At 35.6% G+C, this 24,903-nt stretch overlaps 3 protein-coding genes across 8 annotated transcripts in view; 2 read left to right on the top strand and 1 right to left on the bottom strand.

Moving 5' to 3' along the window:
* LOC129807055 (neurofilament heavy polypeptide) overlaps positions 1-1,326 on the top strand; it is a 49,781-nt gene extending 48,455 nt beyond the window's left edge. For all 4 annotated transcript variants that reach the window (XM_055856047.1, XM_055856049.1, XM_055856050.1 and 1 more), the window contains exon 5: positions 121-1,326. In XM_055856047.1, coding sequence (XP_055712022.1) covers positions 121-1,092 — 972 coding nt within the window. In that variant the 3' untranslated portion in view covers positions 1,093-1,326. The remainder of the gene's footprint in view (positions 1-120) is intronic.
* LOC129807049 (HEAT repeat-containing protein 3) lies at positions 1,164-7,492 on the bottom strand. The gene is made up of 2 exons (XM_055856031.1): positions 5,546-7,492; positions 1,164-1,495 (listed from the first exon to the last, which is right to left on the bottom strand). Exons 1-2 carry the CDS (start codon positions 7,364-7,366, stop codon positions 1,373-1,375), a joined length of 1,944 nt encoding a protein of 647 aa, XP_055712006.1. The 5' UTR covers positions 7,367-7,492; the 3' UTR covers positions 1,164-1,372.
* A 3,956-nt stretch (positions 7,493-11,448) lies between these two features.
* Positions 11,449-24,652, top strand: LOC129807094 (serine/arginine-rich splicing factor 7). 3 transcript variants are annotated; one of them, XM_055856136.1, is made up of 3 exons: positions 11,449-11,555; positions 11,771-12,165; positions 15,970-17,407. In XM_055856136.1, exons 1-3 carry the CDS (start codon positions 11,553-11,555, stop codon positions 16,022-16,024), a joined length of 453 nt encoding a protein of 150 aa, XP_055712111.1. In that variant the 5' UTR covers positions 11,449-11,552; the 3' UTR covers positions 16,025-17,407. The 3 variants fall into 3 exon arrangements, with proteins under 3 accessions (XP_055712111.1, XP_055712109.1, XP_055712108.1); XM_055856134.1 differs by lacking the exon at positions 15,970-17,407 and adding an exon at positions 23,596-24,652 and having other exon boundaries at positions 11,450-11,555; XM_055856133.1 differs by lacking the exon at positions 15,970-17,407 and adding an exon at positions 23,584-24,652 and having other exon boundaries at positions 11,450-11,555.
* Positions 24,653-24,903: the final 251 nt, after the last annotated feature.

Genomic DNA, 24,903 nt, shown 5'->3' with positions numbered 1-24,903 from the left:
TCACATCAATCAAATCATAGGTCATTTTTTTTTAAATTTTCGCTGATAAACCAGCAAAAAATGAATTTTGCGTTTTAAGGGGGAGGAAAGATTATTTTTTTGTAAATGTTTAACTTTCAGGAAGAGCAGAAGGATAGGGAGAAAGCAGCTGAAATTTCGAATTTAACTGCTGAAATTGAGAACTTTGTGAAGAGTTCGGAAGCAGAAGAGTCCAAAGAGTGTGGAGAGATATCAATTCCTGTTCCTGTTCCCAGGAGGGAGAAGAAGGATGCACAGAAGTTTCAGGTTACCAAGACTCAAGAGAGTGAGATTGAGCTTAGGATTACTGAGTCTACTGATGATCTGTCGAGTGTTGGAGGGGAGAAGAAGTCTCCGGAAAAGGAGGAAAGTGTTAAAGTCGTTAAAGTTGAGGAAACTTCTGTGAAGGAAGCACAAGAACCAGCAGAAGTGGAACCTTCGAAGAAAGAATCAAAAGAGGAAGTTGTCCAGAAGGAAGAGATTAAGGAGGTGAAAAGAGAAGTTCCTGAAGAAGATGCCAAGGATAGGGTTAAGGACAAGTCAGATCCTTACAGAAATGTCGTTGTGGAGATGGAAAAGTATGAAATCCGCTTTGCACCACTGAAAACGGATGATGCAGCTGGTGAGAATCATCGAAAGAATCCGGTTGAGCGTCAGAGATCGGTGCAGGAGATCATTGAGTCAATTAACAAGAGTCAGAGCCTCTTGAAGATCAACTATGAGGATGATAGTCGGGTGCAGAGTATTATGCAGGATATTGAGAGTCAGAAGAGAGATGTGCAGAGGAGAAAGTCCTCAGACAGCCTCAACAGGAATATCCGAGAATTGGAGCAGAAAGAGCAAGAAATGAGGGAATTGATAAGGGAATTGGAAGAGCAGGAAACTTCCGATATTCCCGTAGTTGTTCAGGAATTCAATAATAATTCCTTCGACAAGTGCGTTCAGCTCCGAGAACCTGAAGAAAAGGACCAGAACGACAACCAAACCAAGAAGAGCAGCATTGAGTGGAATCCTCTGCCGAAACCAAGACGCAGTCGAAATCTTTCCTCAGAAGATGTCGATGTTCCCACTTAAGGCCAGGTACATTTTTCTTTTATCCTTTAGTGCCATTTGGATAGTTGATCGAGCGTGATACAATTTAGCAGTTAATTTATACAACAATTTATTCATCATGATGAATACAGCAGCATACAGTCGAGTCCGGAGACGCTGCCGGAAGTTGTAGAAAATACAATAATCCTTATTACATTGTAGAAGTATTTAAAAAAAAAGCACATTCTCTATACAATTAAATTACAATGAAAATTACTAAGTTTTTCTTTTTATTTTCAATTGCAACGACTTTGAGTGATTTTCACGTCAGCGGTTTGTATTTCTTCAGTCCAGCTTCGACGTACTTGGTGAATCTGGCCAGGTTTGTTCTCACAGTAGCTACAGCGGGATAGCGATCCCCCAGGTCCCTTTTCTGCTGTCGAAGCTACAAAAAAAATCAAGCATGCATTTTCTTAATCTAATTTGCAAATGGCCGAACAATAAAAATCTAAACACTTTAATTTCGAAAAAAGAAGAAAACCGAAAAAGAGAGTTTCGAAAAAGAAAAAAAAGAAAAAAAGAAACCTTTTAAATTGCATCACTGAAAAAATCCGAAAAAGTTAAAATAACATTCCGGAAATGTTAATTTTACCCTGCACTATTGATCTAAAATCGGTGTAAATATTACCCTTTTTAGGTTATTGGGGGTTAAATTTACCCTTTTCCATGTTAATTTTACACTTAAAAAGGTGTAAAATTAATATTAAAAAATTATTATATATTTTTACACCTAAAAAGTGTTAAATTTACGAGGAAAAATCCCCTTGTTTTCTTCACTGAGAAAAAAAGAGGCTACAATTAACATTTTTTAATGTTAATTTTGCACTTTTTTAGGGGTAAAATTAACACAAAAAAGGGTAATTTTAACCCCTAATAACCTAAAAAGCATAATATTTACACCGATTTCGGATCAATACTGCAGGGTAAAATTAACATTTCCGGAATGTTATTTTAACTTTTTTGGATTTATCTCAGTCAGTGTAGTGATTGATTCAGTCGTAAGGATTCCGTAATAGTACTGATTAACTTTTTATAGATCGCTTATTTTTTTGGAATTAAAGGAAATGCTTATTAAAAACATTTAAAATAACCTGTAATCCATTTTAAATTATTCTATTTGTTCGTATTTCATGAATAAATAATCACAGAATACTAGGGGAATTCTCTAACAGTCTGACAATGTCATATGACAAATTTAAATTTTTTATGTAGTACATTCAGAAGAAATAATAGAAAAAATACAACTCATATCAGTTATTGAGAGCTTCACTAAGTTGTTAAAAATGGCCATTAGATGCTCACTGGGTTTTCATCTTGTCCTACTCCAAGAATGAGAATTCTGTAACGTTTTTAACAGTATGACAATGTCATATGACAAATTTTCGTGGTAAAATTCGAGAGTATAGGATAACTTTAAAATCTAATGAGCATAAAATGGTCATTGCAAAGAGCTTTATGAAGCTTTTTGTAACTTATATGAGTCGGATTTATGATAAGTACTTTGGAATTTACCACATAAAAATTTTTAAATTTGTCATATGACATTGTCATACTGTTACAGAATTCCCTTACAGGTAATTGACAAGGTTTGTAGAATTATGAAGTTTTCTTCCATTTCAAGTTTGAAGGTTATATTCACCCTAACCTCAACGCACTACCTTTTTTTTCAATGAAGGGAATACGGGGTCCTGGGATTAAGAAGACTGGGCCAGAATTAGCCAGAAAATGAAATTTTCCATTGTGTATAATTTGTATGAAAAATGTCTGTAGAAGCCTGATAATGATAAATATTTCAATGAATCAGAAGGAATGTGTTTTCTTCGAATAAGTATTGGTTTCTTCAATATTCCTTCTACGGCAGGCTATAACATCCCACTGTCTAATACCATGCGTGGCTAATTCTGGCCCGGTTTCCCCTATGCATATTTTCGCTATTGAGAAAAATCATGCGAAATTGCTTTATCGGTTTTATCCCATTATTATGCATAAATCGCAATATGCATAATACTGGGACCCCCAGTAAGGTTCAATTCTTGGAGAATTTGTGGTTGCTCGTGCTCATTTGAAGTTGCAACAGTTTAAATTTATTGAATGTTTTATATTGAACTTAACCTCAAAATGGTAAATTCAATGTCCTTAATTTATTGACACTTTAATATTAACTTAAATCTCTTATTCAACTTCCTTTACATCATAATTGAGAGGCATATATTATAATTTTACAAAAGCGCCAAAAATGGTGAGTCAATTAAACTCTTATAAATAGTATAGTATAACCTCAAAAATGCGTTTTGAAGTTATACACTACAAGGAAAAAATCGAACAGATGACAATCTGAGCAAAAAATGCTGATGACTTACACATTTTTAATAAATATTAGTTAGCTCATCATCAATTATTGATAATTACATAATAATTATGTGTAAATCTCTAAGGAGAATAAAAGAAAATTCACATTATTCGAAGGCATGAACGTTTGAAGGGAGTGTACTTTCCCCTAATATGAAAATTGGTTTTTCGATTGTGGCGTTCATAGCGTTTGTCCTACGAAGTTCAAATATTCTAGAAAGTTGTAGCGCTTTGCGAGACCTTTAATTTTCGCCCTTACTCGTCAAAATCGGTCAAATAGAACCGGAAATATCTGGTTTTGAATTTCGTGAACTTTGACCCCTCATATCTCCCCGGTTCTATTATAACCACAGCGAACCTACGCCACTTTTTGGAAACTGCAGCGCCCCTAGCGGTAATTTTATAAACTTCTGATGTTAGAAGGGGAAGTGGCATTTCACAAGAGCTTTTTAAAACGCCCTCACTTTTTAAATTCTCACAATTAGAACCGGAGTAATGGCCATTTTAATATTTTTTTTTGGAGCCTTATACCTCGGGTCAGGGGAATCAGGGGACCTTAAGTTTGATACTGACCGAAAGCTCTAATACGGGCTTCAGACCTGAGACTTAGTCTTATGGCTTAACTGCTCTAATTTCTTATCAATCACAATTTTTCGGAAAAAAATAACTTAGGAGTGGATAATTGCAGATAAGTTTAAAATTGTTCGTTATTTAGGATTTTGAGACCTTCGGGCATTGGGCTAAATCTCTAATCTGAAGACCGCATAAGTAAGAAACCATGTAGCACGAAAATTGCCACAGATAAGACGTCCTCCTCGCTTTGTTGTTGACGGGTGAGTGAGTGTGAAAGGAGGGATACGATTTTATACTAGACGATCTATTTTTTTTTGGAACAAATTTGTTACTAATATTGGGTATCTTTTTTCTAATGTCTATTCATCATTTTCTTTTTTTTTCTTCAGAATTTTAAACGTTCTAAATGGTTCTAGGATAATTTTTAAAATTTTCAATGTTCTAGATTATGTTCATTTTGATTTACTGGTTAAAAAATTCAAGGAAACAAAAATGCATCTAAATGCCACGAATTAAGAAAAGTTTCGCTCAATAAGCCATCAACATTTTGAATATACGAAATTTTAAATTAACATTGGTTTCCACCTAAGGGTTTAGGCCTGTTCCTAAAGACCTGGAAATCCTAAATAACGGGCAATTTTAGAGGGCTTTTCTTAAACCTAATGGATCATTTTCCTTCAATATCCGATCTAAAAAGAAAAATTTCCTAAAAAGCGTACATGTTACAAAATTAGAGAAGTTAAATATGGCTAAGCCTTAAGTCTGAAGCCTGTATTAGATTACAGTGGGGGCGGTTCCCCGCGGAACCGCTGCACCCAGGCCTCCTTTTGGGCCCATTGTGCATCTGAAGCCTGTATAAGAAACATAACAAATTCTAGATATACAGTGGACTCTCTCTCAATTGGGCATATGGGGCAAAATGTCATCCGGTTTAGCGATAGAATTGAGCATCAAAATCATTATAAATTCCACAAAAAGCGCTCAATTATAAAGAATCACGATAAAACAAGAGAAGCTACAGCGAATTTGACAAATTTGCTTTAAAATCAAACGTGAAAATTGTCAACAACATTTTGCGCCCGATTGAAAAAGAGCCGATTGAGCGAGAGTCTACTGTAAATTATAATGTGTTTCTGGTTTTTTTCTTGTTAATTTCTAAAATAGTAAGACTGTAAATTTTTATCAATTATAAGGGAAGATGGAAGAAATCGCCTTTTACATTTGGAAATTTTCTTTAAGAGTAACTGATTTATTTTGGAGGTTAAGTCTTACATAACCTCAAAAAATAATTAAATGAGAGAATTATTTTAAAAATCAAAGTATTGTGTATCCCGGAATCATCTACAACTTTTAACTTATTCTTTTTGAAGAGTTTTTACTTTTTGTCCCAAAATAATGTGCTCCCTTTGAATTTCCTGCAATTTTTTTGAGGTTATGTGTTAACATAACCCGCATAACCTCTTTCCTTCTTTAGAAATTTTCTGTAAAAAATAAAAAAAAAAATTGAACTTACCTTTGCTTTGAGAATCCTCTCAAGATCTCTCGATTTCTGCACCAGGTTCACATCGTAAACAATTTGGATCCAGTCATTGTCCGAGAACATGTCCATGAGTGAATCCATGGCTTCTGAAATAGCCCAGGCATCGCTCTCTTTCATGCTCGTCTCCAGAATGAACGTTATGATGATTTTAACAAGATTTTCCGGCAACAAACACCCAAGAATTCCCAACATTCTCAACCAATTGGCCCGGATTTCAGCCTCTGAACAACTTTCCACTCCATTGAGCATCAGTTGCAGGTCATTCTCTGTCATCTTCTCAAAGAGTTCTGGGCATCCTTTGAGGTGTTCCAGGGAGGCTCTCATGAGGGCTGTAGAAGCCTCCAGGAGATGGGCATCATTGTCTCCTTGGAATACTTGCTGACCCAAATCGAGCCAGACATTGTAAATGGCCGAAGCTCCTCCCAGATCATCCGTGGACATGGTATTGCAGAGATTCTGGAGGCAGAGCAGGGCAGATATCCGGAGAGTTTTGAGCTTTTTCGTTAGGGCCCGTTCGCATTCCTGGAGGATTTGGTAGACATTTTCTGGAAGTGGTTGAGCTCTCTGCCAGAGTTTCTCGATGATATTGAGAGACTTGATCCCTTCCAGGATTTCTATGGGAAGTTTGTCACAGACGACAATCCCGGTGGCGGGATCAAAGTCATTGACAGACTCTGCCTCTGAATCCTCCTCGAAGTCATCCGTGACATTGGCATCGTCATCTGCCGAGGAGAGATTTGTCAGGGTCTCTCCGGCAACTCGTTGAGCTTCCAGGAGCCATCCGACATGCTTCACTTTGGTCTCCAGGGGCGTGGGAAGATCAGCTCGGCGTCTTCGCTTAGCTGCAGCTTCCTCACTTTCTTCCACTTCCATCCTCCGACTCTCCTCGGTAACTTCCAATTCTGGCACTTCTTCCTTCTGCAGCAGAGGCAGATCACTGCTCAAACTGCCCAGAACTGTCCGGTGATTCTCATCCAAAGTCTTAGATAGGGAGGTTAGGATTTGCTGAAGGTAGGGTTCAGCCAGAGCTGGCACATTGGCCATAATTCCAGCCGATAGAGTGCGCAAGAGGACTTCCGGAAAGCCTCCGGAGAGCGTAAGAAGACCCCCAAAAACTGCCCCGCTTGAACTCAAGACCCTCCAGGACGTAGGATTGTCCTCAGAGATGATCAACAAACACTGAGACACAGCTATTGCAATATCCATCCCGAAAACCTCAAAATTCAGGCAACGGACAAAGCTCTCCAGGAGCTGGGTTTGATTGAACATATCCACGGCAAGGGAGGTGCTCTCACAGAGATTCCACAGTACATTTACAGCATGCAGGAAAGTGTCACTCACCTCATCCAATTGATTGTCAAATTGCTGGTCAAACTTTGGTGTCCAGTCAGCCTTGTCCGCATAGATCTGTAGCAGCTGCAGCAGGGGCGTTAGGACATCCTGCTCCACCAGAACTTCACACATTTCCACGCCACAAACTGACAAATTCCTAAAAGCTCCGGCTGCAGCTTGCCGGAGCGCCGGGGAGGTCGTATCCATGAGCAATGGGGCAGCAATTCTGATCAAATCACTGGACAGGATTTCAATGAGGTTCTGCTGGATGTGGCAGATTGTTGATAGCATCTGCAGCCCACTGAGTTTCTCCTCGAGATTGGGAGATTGCAATTGCTCCAGGATCACCATCACTGGACCATCGGACTTTGTATTGGGCACCAGATCCTCCTCGGCAGCATCAGCTGCTCCAATGGGATCAACCTTCCCATTGCGCACTCGCTGCTTCCGTGTCTTTCCCATCGTCTTCCAGGATTATTTTCACAATTTTTCCACAGTTTTTATTCACTTTTCACAATGTTTTCCTTTTGACCGCGTGTTTCACGTGAAAACTCGCTAGAATTCGCCAGGTACTTTTTTGTGACCTCAGCGCCATCTATTCAAACATGTTATTTTAACCCAGTGGCCAACCCATTGATTTTATTATTCCCCACATAAGGCTAACATAAATGCTTACGGTGTCCATATGCAGTAGACTCTCGCTAATCGCTCTTTTTTCGGGCGACCTAAAAAAGTCCGTGAGACAATTGAATTTTAAAAATTTTGTTGACATATTGTCCCCGTTTTGAGGTTTTTTGATAACCCTTTAAGGACCATTGGAAAGAAAATGATTTTTCCTGACTACCCAAAGTAATTTTTTCTTATGTCTGTGCATAATTGTAAAATAGAAGGTTGAAGGAATCTAGAATATTTTTTGCAAGTGTCTATCTACAGTAGACTCTCTCAAATTCGGGCATATGGGACCAAAATGTCAGCCGAATTAGACAGAAATTCGGGCGACAAACTTTTTGAAACGCAACGATTTTTTATTCATGTGCATACAGATATTGAGTTTACACACTCATATATAACGTAAATTGCATGAAAATCCTTCAATAATGCAAAATCACATCAAAACTAAGACAAACCATGCCAAATTTGAGCATATTTGCTTCATTTGATAATCATAATCAACCTTGAAAAATGACCACAAACTTTTTTCAAATGTAATCGCTGCCCGAATTAAAAAGTAGCCCGATCTTAAAAGAGCCGAATTAGCGAGAGTCTACCTACTGTACTGGCACTTTTATCTCAACATTCAACAGGAAATATTTTTTACAACCCATTCCGACCCATTCAGTCAATCTACTATAAATCAAGGGGTAACTCATATTGAGAAACCCTCCTCAATTGTCCTTGAAACGCTTCGCTCGCGAAACCCGAGAAACCCACTTTTTGCATCGTGAAACCCAAGAAACCCAAAAATTGCATCGCGAATCCCGAGAAACCTAGCCCCCGGCGAAGTGTTTTCTTACATGAATCTGTTTGAAGCCAACTTACAAATTGATCCTAAACTCAGCTAACACTTCCCAGAACAAGAACGCATTTAGACAGAAATATAGTATATTTATCTCTCTTTGCAAGACTCAGAGTCTTACACAAGGCTCACCTCAATTCTGACATATATCGTGTAACTGTCACGAGTGCAGAAAAATTCCCATATGCATTTGTATGTAAAAGTAAGAAATTGGCTTCACTTTTGAAGGCCTCTCGCCGGGGACTAGTGAGAAAAGCACTTTTTGTATCGCAAAACCCGAGAAACCAAAAACCCTTGTCAGAAAAAATGGAAATGAGTTACCCCCTTGACTATAAATACTTGAGATAGGATGTTCATATTTTGGAGTAATATTCTTACAGATTAACAGTGATTTTTTTTCAAATTTTTTTTTACCTATTATGGAGGCGCGGGGAGCCGTGGTCAAACACACATCTTACCGGTCACTAAATTTAAATTCTATACCTTAATTCGCTTAATTCATTACACACTCTGTTGATTTGGATAAAGTAACTAGCCAAGAAAACAATTTGGCAACAAGAATTCAAATCAGGAAAAAGGATCTAGGTCAATTTTAACAAATTCGACGGGATGTCGTATTTTCCGTCCCTCATTTTGAGCAAAAATTTTGCATGACTTTCCTCTAAGGGAGAAAAGAACAACAAAATGCATTCCCATCCCTCCCGAGCAATTTTTCCCAAGTAATTGAAGGATTAAACACTAAAGCTGAGGTGTGCAAGAACCGTTGAAACCGAATTAACGTCAAAAGAGGTTTGTTTGGTAGCGTTTTGACCATTGACGTACGTGTTTCATTTAACGTTAATTCGGTTTCAACAGTTCTTGCACGCCTCTGCAATAGGGTGTTTCAACGAGGAAAAATAATTTTGGCACTAATCTCACGGTGATGTATTTGATGAGACTAGAAAGTTTTTCTTCGACGACCATATGATCAGACGCTGTTTAGAAGTGGCTGAACGACCCTCTCTGTAGTGTAAAATCAGAAAAATGTTCTACAGAGAGGGTCGTTCAGCCACCTCTAAACGGCGTCTGATCATATGATCGTGGAAGAAAAACTTTCTTCGACAGAATAATTTTATTCAAAATAATGATGAAACTACATTTCCATAATTTACCACTAAGTTGACTCTAGGCTTAAGTCGTAAGTGTGTCTAGCCCAAATAGCAATTTGGAGTAAGATTACCATTGGATGTATGTATTCTGGATTCCAAAAACGGATCCTATGACGGTCATCAGAGAGTCGAATGACGGAAAGTAGGGAATAATACGACGGTATTTACGGAAGTCATTTGGCGTCATAATAACTCTGATAATTACCCGCCTACTACTAAAATATGACGCCGACTTCCAGTGTACTAATAAAAATTTTTCTCCTCACTGGATATGTCTCAGGGAAAATTTCCCTTGTCAAATGGCAAATAGAACAATTCAGAGCTGTGAATTCGCAAAGTAATTGATATTTTCGCGTGTTTTCTCAACGATATAATAGTGTACATTGGGAGGAAAAGCTCCTTCAGCAGAGATGTGTGTTGTGATTCGAAAAAGTACAGTGCCGACAGAAGTAAAGTGAAAATTAGGCAATTTTTTGCATGATAAACACACAAACATTTTTTTGCAAAATGAAATTTTGTGATTTAGGAGTTTGCTCCAGTCTCTGGGGTGTCCTGTGATTAAAATTTTGTGTCGAAAAGACCTATTTAGTGAAAATTTTAAAAGATTATTTTTTGTGTTGTTGCCATCCAATGGGAAAATTTTCGACATGTCTGATGGCTCATTCAGCAATAGGCGAACGGCAAAAATCTTCGTAAATGTGTGTAGTGAATTAGGGCAAAATTAGAGAAATTTACATAGAACGTAGTAGAAAACTATGGAAAATGTGAAGAATTGTTGAGAAAATATTGTCTACAGTGATAATGCAATACAAAGTTGTGAAGTGCACTTAACGTTTTCATACAAAGCATGGTAGAGTAAATTTTAGAACCGTAAAATAACGATAATATTACTAATTCAATCTTGAGTAATGCTGTGACCAAAATTCAACGCGAATATGACTAATTTTTAAGATTCCAATTAGGAGTAATTTTTTTGACCATTTATTAACCAGTCATTTTTGAGTCAGAGTAATTTTTTTGCGGATTTGGAGGCCATTCGAATCCTACAATATTCTTTTTTGTGATAATTATGATTTTATAACAAATTTTGGAAAAAAAGTAACTTTAGATTGTCAGAAAAAAAAATATTTTCTCTGTGACTCACATGTGGGACCACTTTCTAAGTTCTAAGCTCGGCTCGACTAGAAAATGGATTTACAGTGTCCGCTCTCTAATCCAAATCGGCGTAATCCGGATGAGTCATCGACGGTTACATTTGAAATAATTTTGAGGTCATTTATGCATATGTGTTCAGCAATGAAAATGAATTATCGCGTGATGTTTTTGTGTAATAAATGAAGTATACAGTAGTCTCTCTCTCAATCGGGAATATGGGGCAAAATGTCATCCGGTTTAGCGATAGAATTTAGTGTGAAAGCCTTTGTAAATCCCACAAAAAGCGCTCAATTATAAAGAATCACGATAAAATAGGAAGAACTACAGCGAATTTGAGTAAATTAACTTCATAATTAAGCGTGAAAACTGTCAACAAAATTTGTCGCCCGATTGATAAAGAGCCGATTGAGTGAGAGTCTACTGTAATAGCATAGAATTCTCTAATTATGTCTTTTTAATTTTTTTTTTTAACTTTTATACCAATTCTACAAAAAAAGCTTGTATTATATTTTCGAGACGTTGAACAAATTCAAAAAATCCATCCGGATTACGAAGCGGACATCTGTCATATTGTCTCCCAATCATCCGAATTACAAAGCGGGCACTGTATATTATTTTTTGAAAAAACGTAGTTTCGTATTTGCAAGCTTTGAGTAATGCTTTATGTTTGTGAATGGATGGCCCGCTGGGTTATTTCGCCACCTTTAATCGATCCGAGCGCCACCTTCATCGCATCTCGCTTTAGTTCGCTTTTCCGGGCAAAAAAAGGTGTTTACGATTGTTTGGTTTGTTACAGAAAAAGGCCAAATAATCCCCCAAAGCCTCCAAAATGGTAAGTGAAAATACTCACAAACAAATCTTTAGTGTCCGTGACATTCCATTTGCGTGAAATTTCGCACTTCAAGTCAGTACTTTCACGTGAAAAATGCTTTGTTTTGCGCGACCAAAAAATGCGACGCCATTCCCGGCGTCAAAATTATTGATTTAATGGGCTTCTCGGAGAAAAGTCTCTTTGGGCTAATTTGGGCTTTTTCCCTGGGTTTGTAGTCAAAGAAAATGTCGCGTTACCCAAGCGACTGCAAAGTCTACGTGGGTGATTTGGGCAACAATGCCAGCAAACAGGAGTTGGAGGATGCCTTCAGCTACTATGGCCACTTGAGGAACGTCTGGGTGGCCAGAAATCCGCCCGGATTTGCATTTGTGGAGTTTGAGGATGCCAGGGATGCTGAGGATGCGGTCCGTGGGCTCGATGGCAGGACAATTTGTGGCCGAAGGGCTCGTGTGGAGTTGTCCAATGGCAAGTCTGGACGTGGGTATCGAGGCCCATCTTCCCGCAGCCGCGGGGCTCGGGTTTTCCATCCCGATGATCGATGCTACGAGTGTGGAGATCGTGGGCATTATGCCAGGGATTGCACGCGTTATGGGAGACGCGGAAGACGCAGGTGAGATTTCCCAGAGTTCTCTTGTTTTTCTTTTTATTCTTTGAAATGCTTCAGTAACCCATTTGTCCGGAGATTCCTCCGGATCCCTAAAATGGACACTTGATTGACCACAAAAAGAGCAATTTTAAGTGTTTGTAGTGAGCACAAAATATTTCATTTCTGTAAATTTTTTAATTTTTTGTGATAGAAAGATAAGATTACTGATAAGAACAAGAATAATGCTCCATTCAGCCCTAAATGTGGAATCTCTAAATGTAATGTTTTCAGGAAGCTTAGTCTTATCCATTTTAAACCCATTCGATGAAATATCTCTTCATTCATTTAAACCGGATTTTTAAAAAAAAAATCTTAGATAAATTATCATTATCAAATTCTTGATAATTAACACAAATTTAGAAAATCATAATGTAAAAGAGTTTTTTTTTATCTCTGGAACATTCGTTGAAGTGAACTTGTGGGTTATTTACCCAGGAAGTGGGAAAAGATAATTCTGAAAATGCGATTGGAGGATCGTAAAGAGTAGACATTGTACTTGAAAGACGTTAAAGAAAAGATTTTTATGCGTAAAAATTGATATTCAATTAAATTTTTTAGAAAATATTCCGTACTGTTTGATATTTTGAAGAATTTTAATATAAAAAAAGTTATTAGGGGTTGTAAATATAAAAAAGGTCAATTAATATTTGTAAATTCCAAAAAAAATCTTAAACAATTTTTTTCAAGATAAAAAAAACTAGATAGAAAAATCTAGATCTCGGCTTAAGTCGTAAGTATGTTCAGCTCCTTAGGATCTTTCAATTAAAGTTTCTCAGCAAAATAAAACGATCAAAATAAAATATAATTCAAATAAATCACTCGGTCGTATCAAACCGCATAAAAAAATTCTAATACATTAAATTTTTGAATATAAAGAAGGATGGCAAAGCGTCCCAGCTTTGCGAAGTGCTTGAACTCGTGACTTGGATGCTATTACTCAAAAGTACTTTTGCATTATTTACCGGTTCATCGGTTCTCTACCGATTCAAAAATCTCTCAAAAGATCCTCCCAAAATACTTTTAAAAGTAATAGAACTGATTTTCGGACGAACATTACTATCGGTTCATAACCGGTTCATTACCGGTTTAGAACCGATTTATAAATCACTTAAAACATTGCCTAAAATACACCTTAAGATTAATATAATAATTTAATTTCGAATAAAAATTAATATTCGGTTTGAACTGGTTCATAACCGATTGGAACCGGTTCAATTTTATTGGTAATTCCAAGACCTCTCCAGAGAGCCTAAGTATTATACCATTTGGATGAGAAATACACTTTCAGGCGTCTTCTATATGGGGGGATTTCGAAATGCACCCCACTGTGCTATGCACCGGTGAGTCTCGGGAAATCTCCCCTAGTGGTTCATTCCTGAGATAAATTTTGTCCACCCTCTGTTATAATTTTCCCAAATGTGCACTAACTAAATTAGATAGTCTGGAAGACTTTCTATTTTATTTCGAAACGTTTCAAACGTCAATCACACAGTGTTTTACAATCAAAGAATTTGTTAAAGAGTGGTAAAGTTAATATTTACGCCTGGTGACGAATACTTTATAAGGAAGAGGAGTTGGGGCACACATCCTTTATATCAAAACTGTCCTACCGCAGGATTTTATGCTAACATTGTTGCTAAATTAAGAAAATATCGTAAGTTTTGTGATCGATATCGTGTCCCCATTTCACCTGTTTTCGACTCTTGATAACTTTGAAAATAGTTCACGAGGAAAACATCTCTTTAAATACAAAAAAAAAAAGATTTAAAATCGCTTAAAAAGTCAAAATATTATATTCGAATATAAACTTCCGCGATTTTGAAGACCCCTTTTTTGTTTTCGATCTATTGCATCGATCGGGCTCAAATTTTAATGTTATAGCTGGCCCTTAGAGTTTTCGGTCAGTATCAAACTTAAGGTCCCTTGACCCGAGCTATATGGGAACAAAAAAAAAATTCTTAAATTAATCTTCTTAATTTAGGAGAGCTCTCGTGAAATGTCACTAGGGGCGCTATTATTAAAAAGAAAATTTTTCAATTTTCTAAGTTAAATACCTCAAAAATTCCTTTGTGCCTGGGGCTGAAATTTTAGTATGTTGTAGCCGTACATTATACCTATCAAACAAAAAAATACTAAAGTCGATCAATAACCCCTGACCCGAGCTATAAGGGGTCAAAGTTCGAAAATTGACCGGCCTCTATCTCCGGTTCTAATTAACATAGCGACCTAAATTTTACCTTTTTGGTTTCGTCTCGATGAGCACTTTCAGATGGAAGTTCAAAAAGTCACCACAGGTGGCGTTGCAATGGCGTCAAAATTCATCAAAATTCAAACTCATTTTTCTCAAAAACGCCATTGCGCATTTTGATCAAATTTTAGAGTGTTGTAGCCTAGGCTATGAAGTTTCCAAAAAGTGGCATAGGTTCGTTGTGGTTACATCAGTACCAGAGATATAAGAGGTCAAATTTCGCGAAATTCAAAACACCATTTCTCCGGATCTATTTGACCGATTTTGACGCGTGAGTACGCAAATTAAATATCTCGTAAAGCGTTGCAACTTTCTAGACCATTTGAACTTCGTGGGACCAAGGATAGGGGCGCCATAGTCGAAAAAAAGTTTTCAAAACACATAATATATATTTTAAAATAATAAAATATATATTTTAAAATTTTCAGATTTGAGGTTTTGAGGTTTTAAGAAGTGTTTGATCATTTAAGCTTAAGTTCCAGTTTAGATTTTATCTAAATCGATTTTGCATGCATTCCGCGTTAGTTCACGTTAAGAATTTCACCTACAATAGGTTGATCTAAGCTTATTACTAGTTTTTAATTTTAAAATGGCCATATCCTTGGTTCTAATTATCAGAATTCGAAAGAGAATGGTGTTTTGGAAAGGTCTCGTGGAGTACTACAACCCTTCTGACACCTTAAGTTCATCCGATTTAATCAGTGATCCGATTAATTAAAAAAATCGATTTTCGAAATTTCGATGTCAAATATTTCGGTGTCGATGTTTCAGTTGAGGTCAAGAGCTTTCCAATTGTAGGTCACGTGTGGATTTACGCAAAGAGTGCATAGTACATAACATAGGGTAAGTGTGCCAAATTTCGGCATAGATGAATGTAAGCGTCAAAGTCTCAAGTTTGAAATGTAATATTTTAAATTCAAATTGATTTTTTTATTCTATTTTCTGAAAAAGTTTTGCTTGGAACCTTGTAAAGAGTTTACCGTCTTTATTTACTCTAAAATCATTCTTAATACATTTTAAAATTAATAAAAATATAGACATGGCTTTGGTGCCCTATTTCGGCCACCTTCATTCTCATAGTTCCTTGCCCTTCAGGAATTCTTCCAATGCCTTTTTCACGTCATCTCGTTTGTCGAAGCTACATTTTTTGTTATTCTTTTGCATTGTATAATCTCTAGAGTACGTAAAGTCTAAAAGCTCATGGAAATTCGAAGGACAAAAAGGTGGCCGAAATTGCAAGCTGGCCGGAATTTGGCACATTTACCCTACGTAATAAATCAAGTGTAAGAGGATTAACTCTAAGCTTAGTGGACTATTTATTTCTTCAGATTTTTATTTAGGTAAATGCGGTTTTTGTCCTAACTTTGTTTAGAGATTCTACATTATGATGTCGAATTTACGTTTCCGAACTTCCTTGTTGAAGTTCAAGAAGGGGAAGTTTGGGACCTAAATGTGAATGGAGTAATTATTTGCTGGGGTAGAATCATGATCCTAATTCTGCCTGTAATGCCTGTTTGTAGGTTGAAGTGGCTGCTGAAAGATTTTCCTTTGAAATCCTTCACACGAATCACTTGAACTTCTTCTCCACAATGAGATCACACTGTCTAAAGTCTACGACCTATTTGGGTATAGGGGTAAAAAAAAAGAAAAGTCATTCAGCGCAGTCTTCGCGACGTAGAAATAATAAAAAAAAGAAAGGGCAAGAAAGAGAGAGAGAGTGGTGAAAGAGGGTGGAAAAAAATAAAGAAAATGGTAGGGGATAGGATGAGAGTGACTGTAATAGGACTGTATGTGTGATCTTCGTCCAGATAAGCCAAAAAAATCTATCAGAAAAAAAGTATGCACAAGATCCTCATGCACGAAACAAAAACGCCGTGACGACGCACGCACAAGAATTTCCCCGAGACAGATACGAAAAAAAATAACGCATAGAAAAAATCAGAGAAAAAGGGTAGATGAGAGTGTCCTCCTTCTTCGATTGTCAGAAATGTTCTACGAGAGTGAATTCACTTCAAATTGCGCTTCTTCTTCTCTCCACACAAAATTCACCGTGGACTTCACACAATGAGTTGTTCTTCCCTCCATGTATCTTCTCAGCCACATGAGTAGCCAAGAAAAGCCAAAGTGTTGTGCTCCAAGAGAGACTCACACGACACTGTGTACGCTAAGCTCAAAAGAAAAATGGTGAGAATATTGTGTGGGAGCCTGATGAAAGACAAAAAAAAAAAAAAAAACAGATCAATCCCTAAAACTTCAGGCTTCAATCCATCGTCATCAAATTCTCACTCAGTGAATGTCCTGATAAAAGCTTTTCAAACAAATTCAGAGTTTATAATTCTAAAAAATATGTGTTTCAATCAAGAACTTTTGCTCAACTGTTTATTTGTGAGTGAGTTTGTTGAAATATTAAAAAAAACCAAAAAAAAAGCCAATAGCACATTCACACAACTTTTTTTTCAATAATTTTTAATTTTCTTGAGATACTTTTTTTTGTTGAAATGTCTTGTTTTTGTTTTCAAATGAATATGAAAATTTGTCCTTTTTATTTGAGTATCTCTCTTCCTCTTGAATTCACTGAGAACTTTTGTGATATAATACAATTCCTATTTTACGGTGGATTTTTATATTCAAATTAGCCATTTTAATTTTTAAATTGATTTTTTTGAAAGAAAAATATTATTTGGAATAATTTTTGTAGAAAACAAAAAAAAATATACTTTTTTATTTTCTCAAATTTTACACCAAATATTAATTTCCTTTTTTACTAAAATAAATTTCAAGTTTAAATGGTTGGTTTGATAAAATTTCATTGTTGATGAAATAAATCAAAATTTGCATCTATATTTACTGAAAAAAAAAAACTCTTTCAAAGTTACTAAAGCTGCAATTTCTTGAATTTATCTGGTAATTTGAGAAATGTTGTATTTATTTTTTAAGGTAATAAAATAAAAAAAAAAATATATTAAAAAATACTAAAAATAAAATAATAAACAGCACTTGATCTTGAGGCATGTCAGATTTTATTTTGACATGTGCCAATACACAGAGAAATCCGAAAAAGTTAAAATAAAATTCTGGAAATGTTAATTTTACCCTGCAGTATTGATCCAAAATCGGTGTAAATATTACCCTTTTTAGGTGTATTTTTGGGTTAAAGTTTCCCTTCTTTCATGTTAATATTACACTTAAAAAGGTGTAAAATTAACATTAAAAAATGTTGATATATTTTTACACCTAAAAAGTGTTAAAGTTAGTAGAAAAATGTTAATCGCACCCTCTTTTTTTCTCAGTGTAGGGTAAACACGTAGAAGTTTCCATAGATAAGTTAATACCAAACTTTTAAACTATACTTTAATTAATTAGGAACTTCAAGCGACGTAAGGTAATAAGTGCCAAACTCGTTTACACTATTGAAGTTGCTCTGTGTAAAATTTTCTTTCATACACTGAGAGAAATCCGAAAAAGTTAAAATAACATTCTGGAAATGTTTATTTTACCTTCCGGTATTGATCCGAAATCGGTGTAAATATTATGCTTTTTAGGTGTATCAGGGGTTAAATTTACCCTTTTTCATGTTAATTTTACCCTTAAAAATGTGTAAAATTTACATTAAAAAATGTTGATATATTTTTACACCTAAAAAGTGTCAAAGTTATGAGGAAAAAAAGTTAATCGCACCCTCATTTTTCTCAGTGTAGGAAGAGTAGTGTCACTACCATATGCCTTATAGAACTTAATGCTAGAGAATTTCTGGTGATCTAAAAGGGATTATAACTCGGGACACTAATATCACGAAGCGAGCGTTCTACTACTTAATTCATTTCATGCTTATTTTTAATGTTATTTGTATTATTTTCAGCTAATGCTTTATTAGTTTGTTTGCTTTTTACCTACCTAGAAGCCAAACTGAAAGAGATATCGACTTACGGTCTTTCGTGGACCCGTTTCCATAACTATATAATTTATAAACTTGTTTTTTTTTTTAGAAATTTAACAGACATTTTAAATAAAAGACAGCTGGTAATTAAATTCTAAAAATAACTAAAACAAAGCAGCCTAGCCTATATTTTCCAGAATAATGGTATTACATTTAGATAGTCTTTTATTAATTAACCAAGATTTTTTAAATCGTAAATTGATAAATTTTTAATTATTAAAATAAAAATTAAATTTTTTTTTAAACTTTTTTAAATTATTTTTAATATTTACAAAATTTTTTACATTGCAAGAATACGTGAAATTTCTTATAATCCATAATCTTTACCTATTTTTTTTAAAGATATCCTAGATCTTTAAAAAAATAAGTTTATTTTTTTTTGTTTAAATAAATTGGATTAGGGTAACTGTACCAAATTTCGTCCAGCTTGCAATTTCGGCCACTTCTTTTGTTCCTCAAGTTTTCACGAATTTTTAGTTTTAGCATACTATACAGATTATACAATGCAAAAATAAAATAAAATGAAATAAGTGATGTGAAAAAGATTGTGGAAATATTTCGAACAGACAGGGAACTACGAGAAAAACGATGGCCGAAATAATACCCAAAGCTATGTTTATATTTTTGTTCATTTTAAAATGTAATTCAGGATTATTTTAGAGAAAACAAAGACAATTACATTATTTACAAGTTTACAATTAATACTCCTCAAAAAAGAAATACCAAAAAATAAATAAATTCGTGTAAAAAATATGACATTTCAAACATAAAACTTTGGCATTTGCATGCAACTATGCCGAAGAAATTTGGTACAGTTACTCTATCATTGGTGAAAAAACTTACAAAGATTTGTTTTAGAATTATTTTTTGCTCTTTTTTTTAATTTTTCATAAATAAATTCATATTTTAGTTCACATTTACAGTAGACTCTCGCAAATTCGTCTCTTTTAAGATCGGGCTACTTTTTAATTCGGGCAGCGGTTACATTTGAAAAAAGTTTGTTGTCATTTTTCTAGTTTGATTATGATTTATCAAATGAATCAAATATACTCAAATTTGGCATGGTTTGTCTTAGTTTTGATGTGATTTTGCATTATTAAGGGATTTTCATGCAATTTACGTTATATTTGAATGTGTAAACTCAATATCTATATGCACACGAATAAAAAATCGTTGCATTTCAAAAAGTTTGTCGCCCGAATTTCTGTATAATTCGGCTGACATTTCGGTCCCATATGCCGGAATTTGAGAGAGTCTACTGTAAATAGTTGATCACATTTCAAAAGCGCGATATTAGGTGAGATTCTTAACAATCTCACCTACTATAATCCTAACAAAATTTCATGTCGTCCGATCGCGCTCAAACTTGGCCAAAATGTGTTTCGCCACTTCCTGATCACGAATATATGGGGGGCTAAGTTACGTTCCCGGCCGGCCGTCCGGCCGCTCTTTGGAGCTTAATAGCTCCTAAACTAAAAAAGATATCGACTTGCGGTTTTCGGCAAAGGTTAAATATCGTTTGAAAATTGCAACTTGGTGCATTGACCCCCCACCCCCCACCCCTCCTTCCGCCATTTTGAAGACCCCCCTTTTTTTGTTTTCTCAATAGCTCCGCCCCTATGGCATCGAGCGGGCTCAAATTTTAGTATGTTATAGCTGGGCCTTAGAGCTTTCCATCAGTACCAAACTTAAGGTCCCCCGCCCCCCCTGACCCGAGCTATAAGGGTCCAAAAAAAAATTCTTAAAATGGCCATAACTCCGGTTCTAATTGTCAGAATTTAAAAAGTGAGGGCTTTTTGGAAAGCTCTCGTGAAATGCGACTTCCCCTTCTAACATCGCAAGTTCATAAAACCACCGCTAGGGGCGCTTTTTTTAAAAAGAAAATTTTTAAATCTTAAAAGTTAAATAACTCAAAAATTCCTTATGCAATCGGGCTGAAATTTTAGTATGTTGTAGCAGTTGATTATACCTATCAAACAAAAAAAACCTTAAGTCGATCCATAACCCCTGACCCGAGCTATAAGGGGTCAAATTTCGAACATTGACCGGCCTCTATCTCCGGTTCTAATTAACATAGCGACCTAAATTTTACCTTTTTGGTTTCGTCTCGATGAGCACTTTCAGATGGAAGTTCAAAAAGTCACCACAGGTGGCGCTGTGATAGCGTCAAAATTCATCGAAATTCAAAGTCACTTTTCTCAAAAACGGCATTGTGCAAGTTAATGAAATTTCAGTATGTTGTAGTCCAGTCTAGGACGTTTCCAAAATGGTGCGTATGCGCGCTGTGGTTTTAATAGAACCGGAGATATGAGGGGTCAAAGTTCACAACATTCAAAAAATCATATCTCCGGTTCTATGTGACCGATTTTAATGAATGAGGGCTTAAACGAAAGATCTCACCAAATGCTACAACTTTCTAGAATATTTGAACTTCGTGGGACCAACACCAGGGGCGCCACAGTCGAAAAACCAATTTCAATATCACATAACCTCAATTATCTCGACTGTCGCTGAACCGATTTTGATGATTACTTCGACATAATTGTAGAGCACATTTGTCTCTACATTTCGTCCATACATCATTTTCCACTCAGACTACGCTATCACTCCGATTTTGCCGTTTAAGTGTGAAAAAATTGATTTTTCCCATAATAACGCTTTGAAATCACTCAGATGCCAATTTGACTGCCTCTACTCCACAAAGACACTTAAAATAGGGGTTTAAATGGAAAGTCCCACAAAATACAACAATTCTTTGATATAGTTGAAGTTCAACAAATGACTACTTGGGGCACTCTGGATGAAAAAACGAGTTAAGAAACAAAAAACCTCGCTTATCTTGGCTTCTGAGTAATCGATGAGTTCAAGTTCTACGGCAAAATTATAGAGAACATTCTGGTCTACATTTCACCCATATATCACTTTTCTGTCAGTTCATCCAAATCCTTGATATTTTGGTTTAAATACAAAATTTGTATAATTTCACGAATTTTATTCAAGATAACTGAATGGCGTCTCCCAACTTCAGCTCTAAATCGAATTTGCATGCACTCCGAGTTAGCTCACGTTAAGAATCTCACCTACATAAGCCGGTTAGGATTATCTGTCCCTTTCTCATGAAATTACTTATAATTTTTCCATTTAAAAACTTGGGAAAAAATGCAAGAAAATAATTAACAGGACTAGCTAATTTGTTTTAGCTTTTCTACAAATCTACTTTTTACTGTCTTATTAAGAAAGCATTTATTATTTCAGCGACTCTTCCGACGAAGGTATTTTGACAATCATTCAATTTAAATCAAATGTTTGCGGGCCAAGTCTACCTTTTTATCGATAAATAGGCCAGATTCTAAACATTGGCCTAAATTCTGAAACCAAGATCAAGAAAATTTCACGATTTTGGTATTCTGGAAACACAGAAAGCTAGATGAAGATATCAAATTTGTGAGGTATTTTGGATTCAAAGCCAAGATACCAATTTGATATCAAAGACGCAAACCGTGTGTCGTTTTCAAAATATTATTCAAGAACCCAACATTGCAAGAATTCAAAATGTCAAATTAACGGATTTCTAGAATAATAATTATTTATTTAACCCTTGCAAAATTGTGCTTTGGGTATATCGTTTGGAGTACATACCCGAAAGCGCTCGGCACGCGGTCGAACTGTCGGAGTGTCTGTTCCAATATTAATAATAGAAATAATTCCAAGAACTTTTCTGCGGTGTCTTTTGATAAAAAATATTTTTACAATTTACTTTTAAATTTGCATTTATTGAATCCATCACAGCATATAGATTAGATCACAAATTTTTCATGCTAAGCTCAGACACAAACCATAGTACGGGCTTCAGACCAAAGGATTAGCCATATGGCTTAACTACTCTATTTTCTTATCAATCACGATATGAAGAAAGAAGAAGTTAAAGATTTCAAGTTAGAAGTTATCATTCCACTCCTGGTTCGTCGGCCAGGTCTTCCTGTTTCGTCGTTCGGAGGTCGGTCAGCCGCATTCTTCGTAGCTTACTCTTTGTCAAAGTTTAACTTTAACTTCTGTACTCGGTTGGCTCAGACGGTTTATACAACCCACGAAAGAGCATTTTTACCTTTTGGCTCTGGAGGTTGGTCACCAACGCTAAGGCGGCGGTGGACGTTAACTTTTTCTTCAATTGCTTTAACCCTTTCTGTGCTTTCTAGGGATTTAATCTCAATAGCACGTATCGTCATTGTAATTAAGATAAATAATTAAATAAATTTGACGTCTTGGAGTCTTGATTCCAGAATTGGAATTCTTGAAATCCACACGGTTTGTGTCTCGGATATCAAGATTCTAATATATTTCACAAATTTTACATCTGTAAGGGAATTCTGTAATTTTCGTGGCATTGTCACGCGTGAGTTCGAAACCTGACAATGCCATTCGAGCTTTTTTTTGTCATATTATATGAGTTCGAAAATGCAATTCATTGAATTTTTAATGAAATCCCTTTACTTGATAATTTTATGAAAATACAGTACATCTTGGTTAATTTGTTTAACACAATTCATTGTCATTTGAATTGCCAGAAATCTCAAATATGTGACTTCTGACAATGCCACGTGAGCTAAAATGGCAATGTCACGGCTACAGAATCGCATTTTCGAAAAAAGCTCTCCTAAGATTCGAAGAAAATTTGTCATATGACATTGCCAGAGCGTTGCAGAATTTCCCTTCTGGATTTAATTCTTTGATTTCCGAATATCAAAATGTTGAAATTTTCTTGATCTTGATCTTTGTCTCAGAATTGAGGCTATTATTGGAATTGTTGTGAAAAATTAAATACAACATATCGCAGAGTTGACTTATTGTTTGTATTGTTTGTCAAGGAATTTATTTTTGTGAACCCACGATTATGTAAAGAATCATATTTTACGGAGGAGAATTTTGTTCCAGTTACATTGATAAATTGAATAGTAAAAAAATTAAAGTGGGTTTGTGTCTCGGCTACCCTGTTTTTTGTAAATAAAAAATAAAATTTCTAATTTAATTTTAAGAATTTCAATCTATTACCTAGTTTCATGGATAATACAACATTTCTCAATATTACCTTTATTTTGCTAATTTAAACTTAGGAGTAGGTTTTCGTGGCCTACGCAATTTCTTTCACTAATTGCCTGTCTCTCTCTCTCCTTTGCGAATGCGCAAAATTCTGTCTTAGGTCTCGCTCTAGGAGTTCAAGGAGTCGCTCACGCGATCGCAGAAGCCGCTCCCGAAGCGGCTCATCACGTGACTCACGCGGGTCACGCAACGGACGCTCGAGGACACCACGTCGATCTCGATCAGATAGTCCGGATGATAGCAAATCATCCAGGCGTAGGACTGTGTCCAGGTCTAAGAGTCGCTCATCGCGCTCTCACCACAATGGCACTGATTGAGCGTGAAATTAATTATCACGCAACATTGGGGTAAGATTTTGGAATACCCACCAAAAAAAAGGAAAACAATTTCAAAAAAAAAACAAGAAACAAAAAATGGATGTCTTTTCTGAAGATGTGGCAATCAATTGAAGTATATTAATGGATATTGATTTACATAATAATAATAAGGTGTTTAGCAGTACAAGGATTTTTTTTTAGCTTCAGCGTACCCCACTTGTGTAGGTATATTTTTCTTCTTTCTTTTTTTTTAATTCTAATTTATAAATATTGGATTATTGTGTGTGGTAAGGAAAAATGCATAAAAGAGAATTTTGCATTTCACAATGATTTTGCCATTGCTCGATTTATTTTATTTTTAGATGATAAGAATGAGAATATTACTTAAACTGAATAGCAACTTAGCAAAACTTTGAAATTTTTCTCTGCCTAACTAAAAGAAAAAAAAGAATGAATTTTTACTGTACATTCAGCGAGCAATGATGAACCTTGTCCTGGAATCTCTGAACTTTCACCTGGAAATTACATCCTTTCCTGATTTAAAACATTTAACAGAAAAAAAAATTATTACAGAGAATAATAGCAGAGATAATCAGCAATGGAAAAATTTCATTGCATCAATAAAATTAACCTTTTAGGGATTTTCTTTAACTTCAAATCTATGCTTGCATATTATACTATAAATTTTTCCTCCCTTTGATAAATGTGTAATTCTCTCGTGAACAATATAAATATTATTATATACTTTTGTAGAATTGTCAATGGATAAAAAAAGATGATGAGTGAGTCACACAATTGATGAAGAAAAAAAAACAAGATATCTTAATAAAATCTGAGAAAATTGTGCGTGAATATTATTCTTGTTGTTCCCATTCATGATTTCTTCTCGACGAGAAAACAACGGCGAAGTACAGTTTGCCGATTGCTCGAGATTTTAAGCATTCTGAGTTACAAGTACTTCGTGGATTCATGTAAAGAATCTCAGCTACCATAAGTTTATTTGGGTTTATCACTGGTCATTTTCTATTCTAAAATAGTTTGAGTTCGACTGTGTAAATCGAAACTGGTTAGTAAACACCAATGATATACTTCGGGTAAGTTTG

This window comes from Phlebotomus papatasi, chromosome 3, assembly GCF_024763615.1.
Source record: "Phlebotomus papatasi isolate M1 chromosome 3, Ppap_2.1, whole genome shotgun sequence".
NCBI lineage: Eukaryota > Metazoa > Arthropoda > Insecta > Diptera > Psychodidae > Phlebotomus > Phlebotomus papatasi.
This window is presented reverse-complemented; position numbering and strand designations above follow the sequence as displayed.

What these genes read in the sequence shown, in the direction of transcription:
- LOC129807049 (XM_055856031.1), bottom strand. Translation starts at nt 7,366, where the DNA reads ATGGGAAAGACACGGAAGCAGCGAGTGCGCAATGGGAAGGTTGATCCC. An exon ending in AGAGGATTCTCAAAGCAAAG is followed by an intron (nt 1,496 to 5,545) that starts GTAAGTTCAATT and finishes TTTTTTTTGTAG; the next exon opens with CTTCGACAGCAGAAAAGGGA.
- LOC129807094 (XM_055856133.1), top strand. An exon ending in GGGAGACGCGGAAGACGCAG is followed by an intron (nt 12,166 to 23,583) that starts GTGAGATTTCCC and finishes ATTCTGTCTTAG; the next exon opens with GTCTCGCTCTAGGAGTTCAA.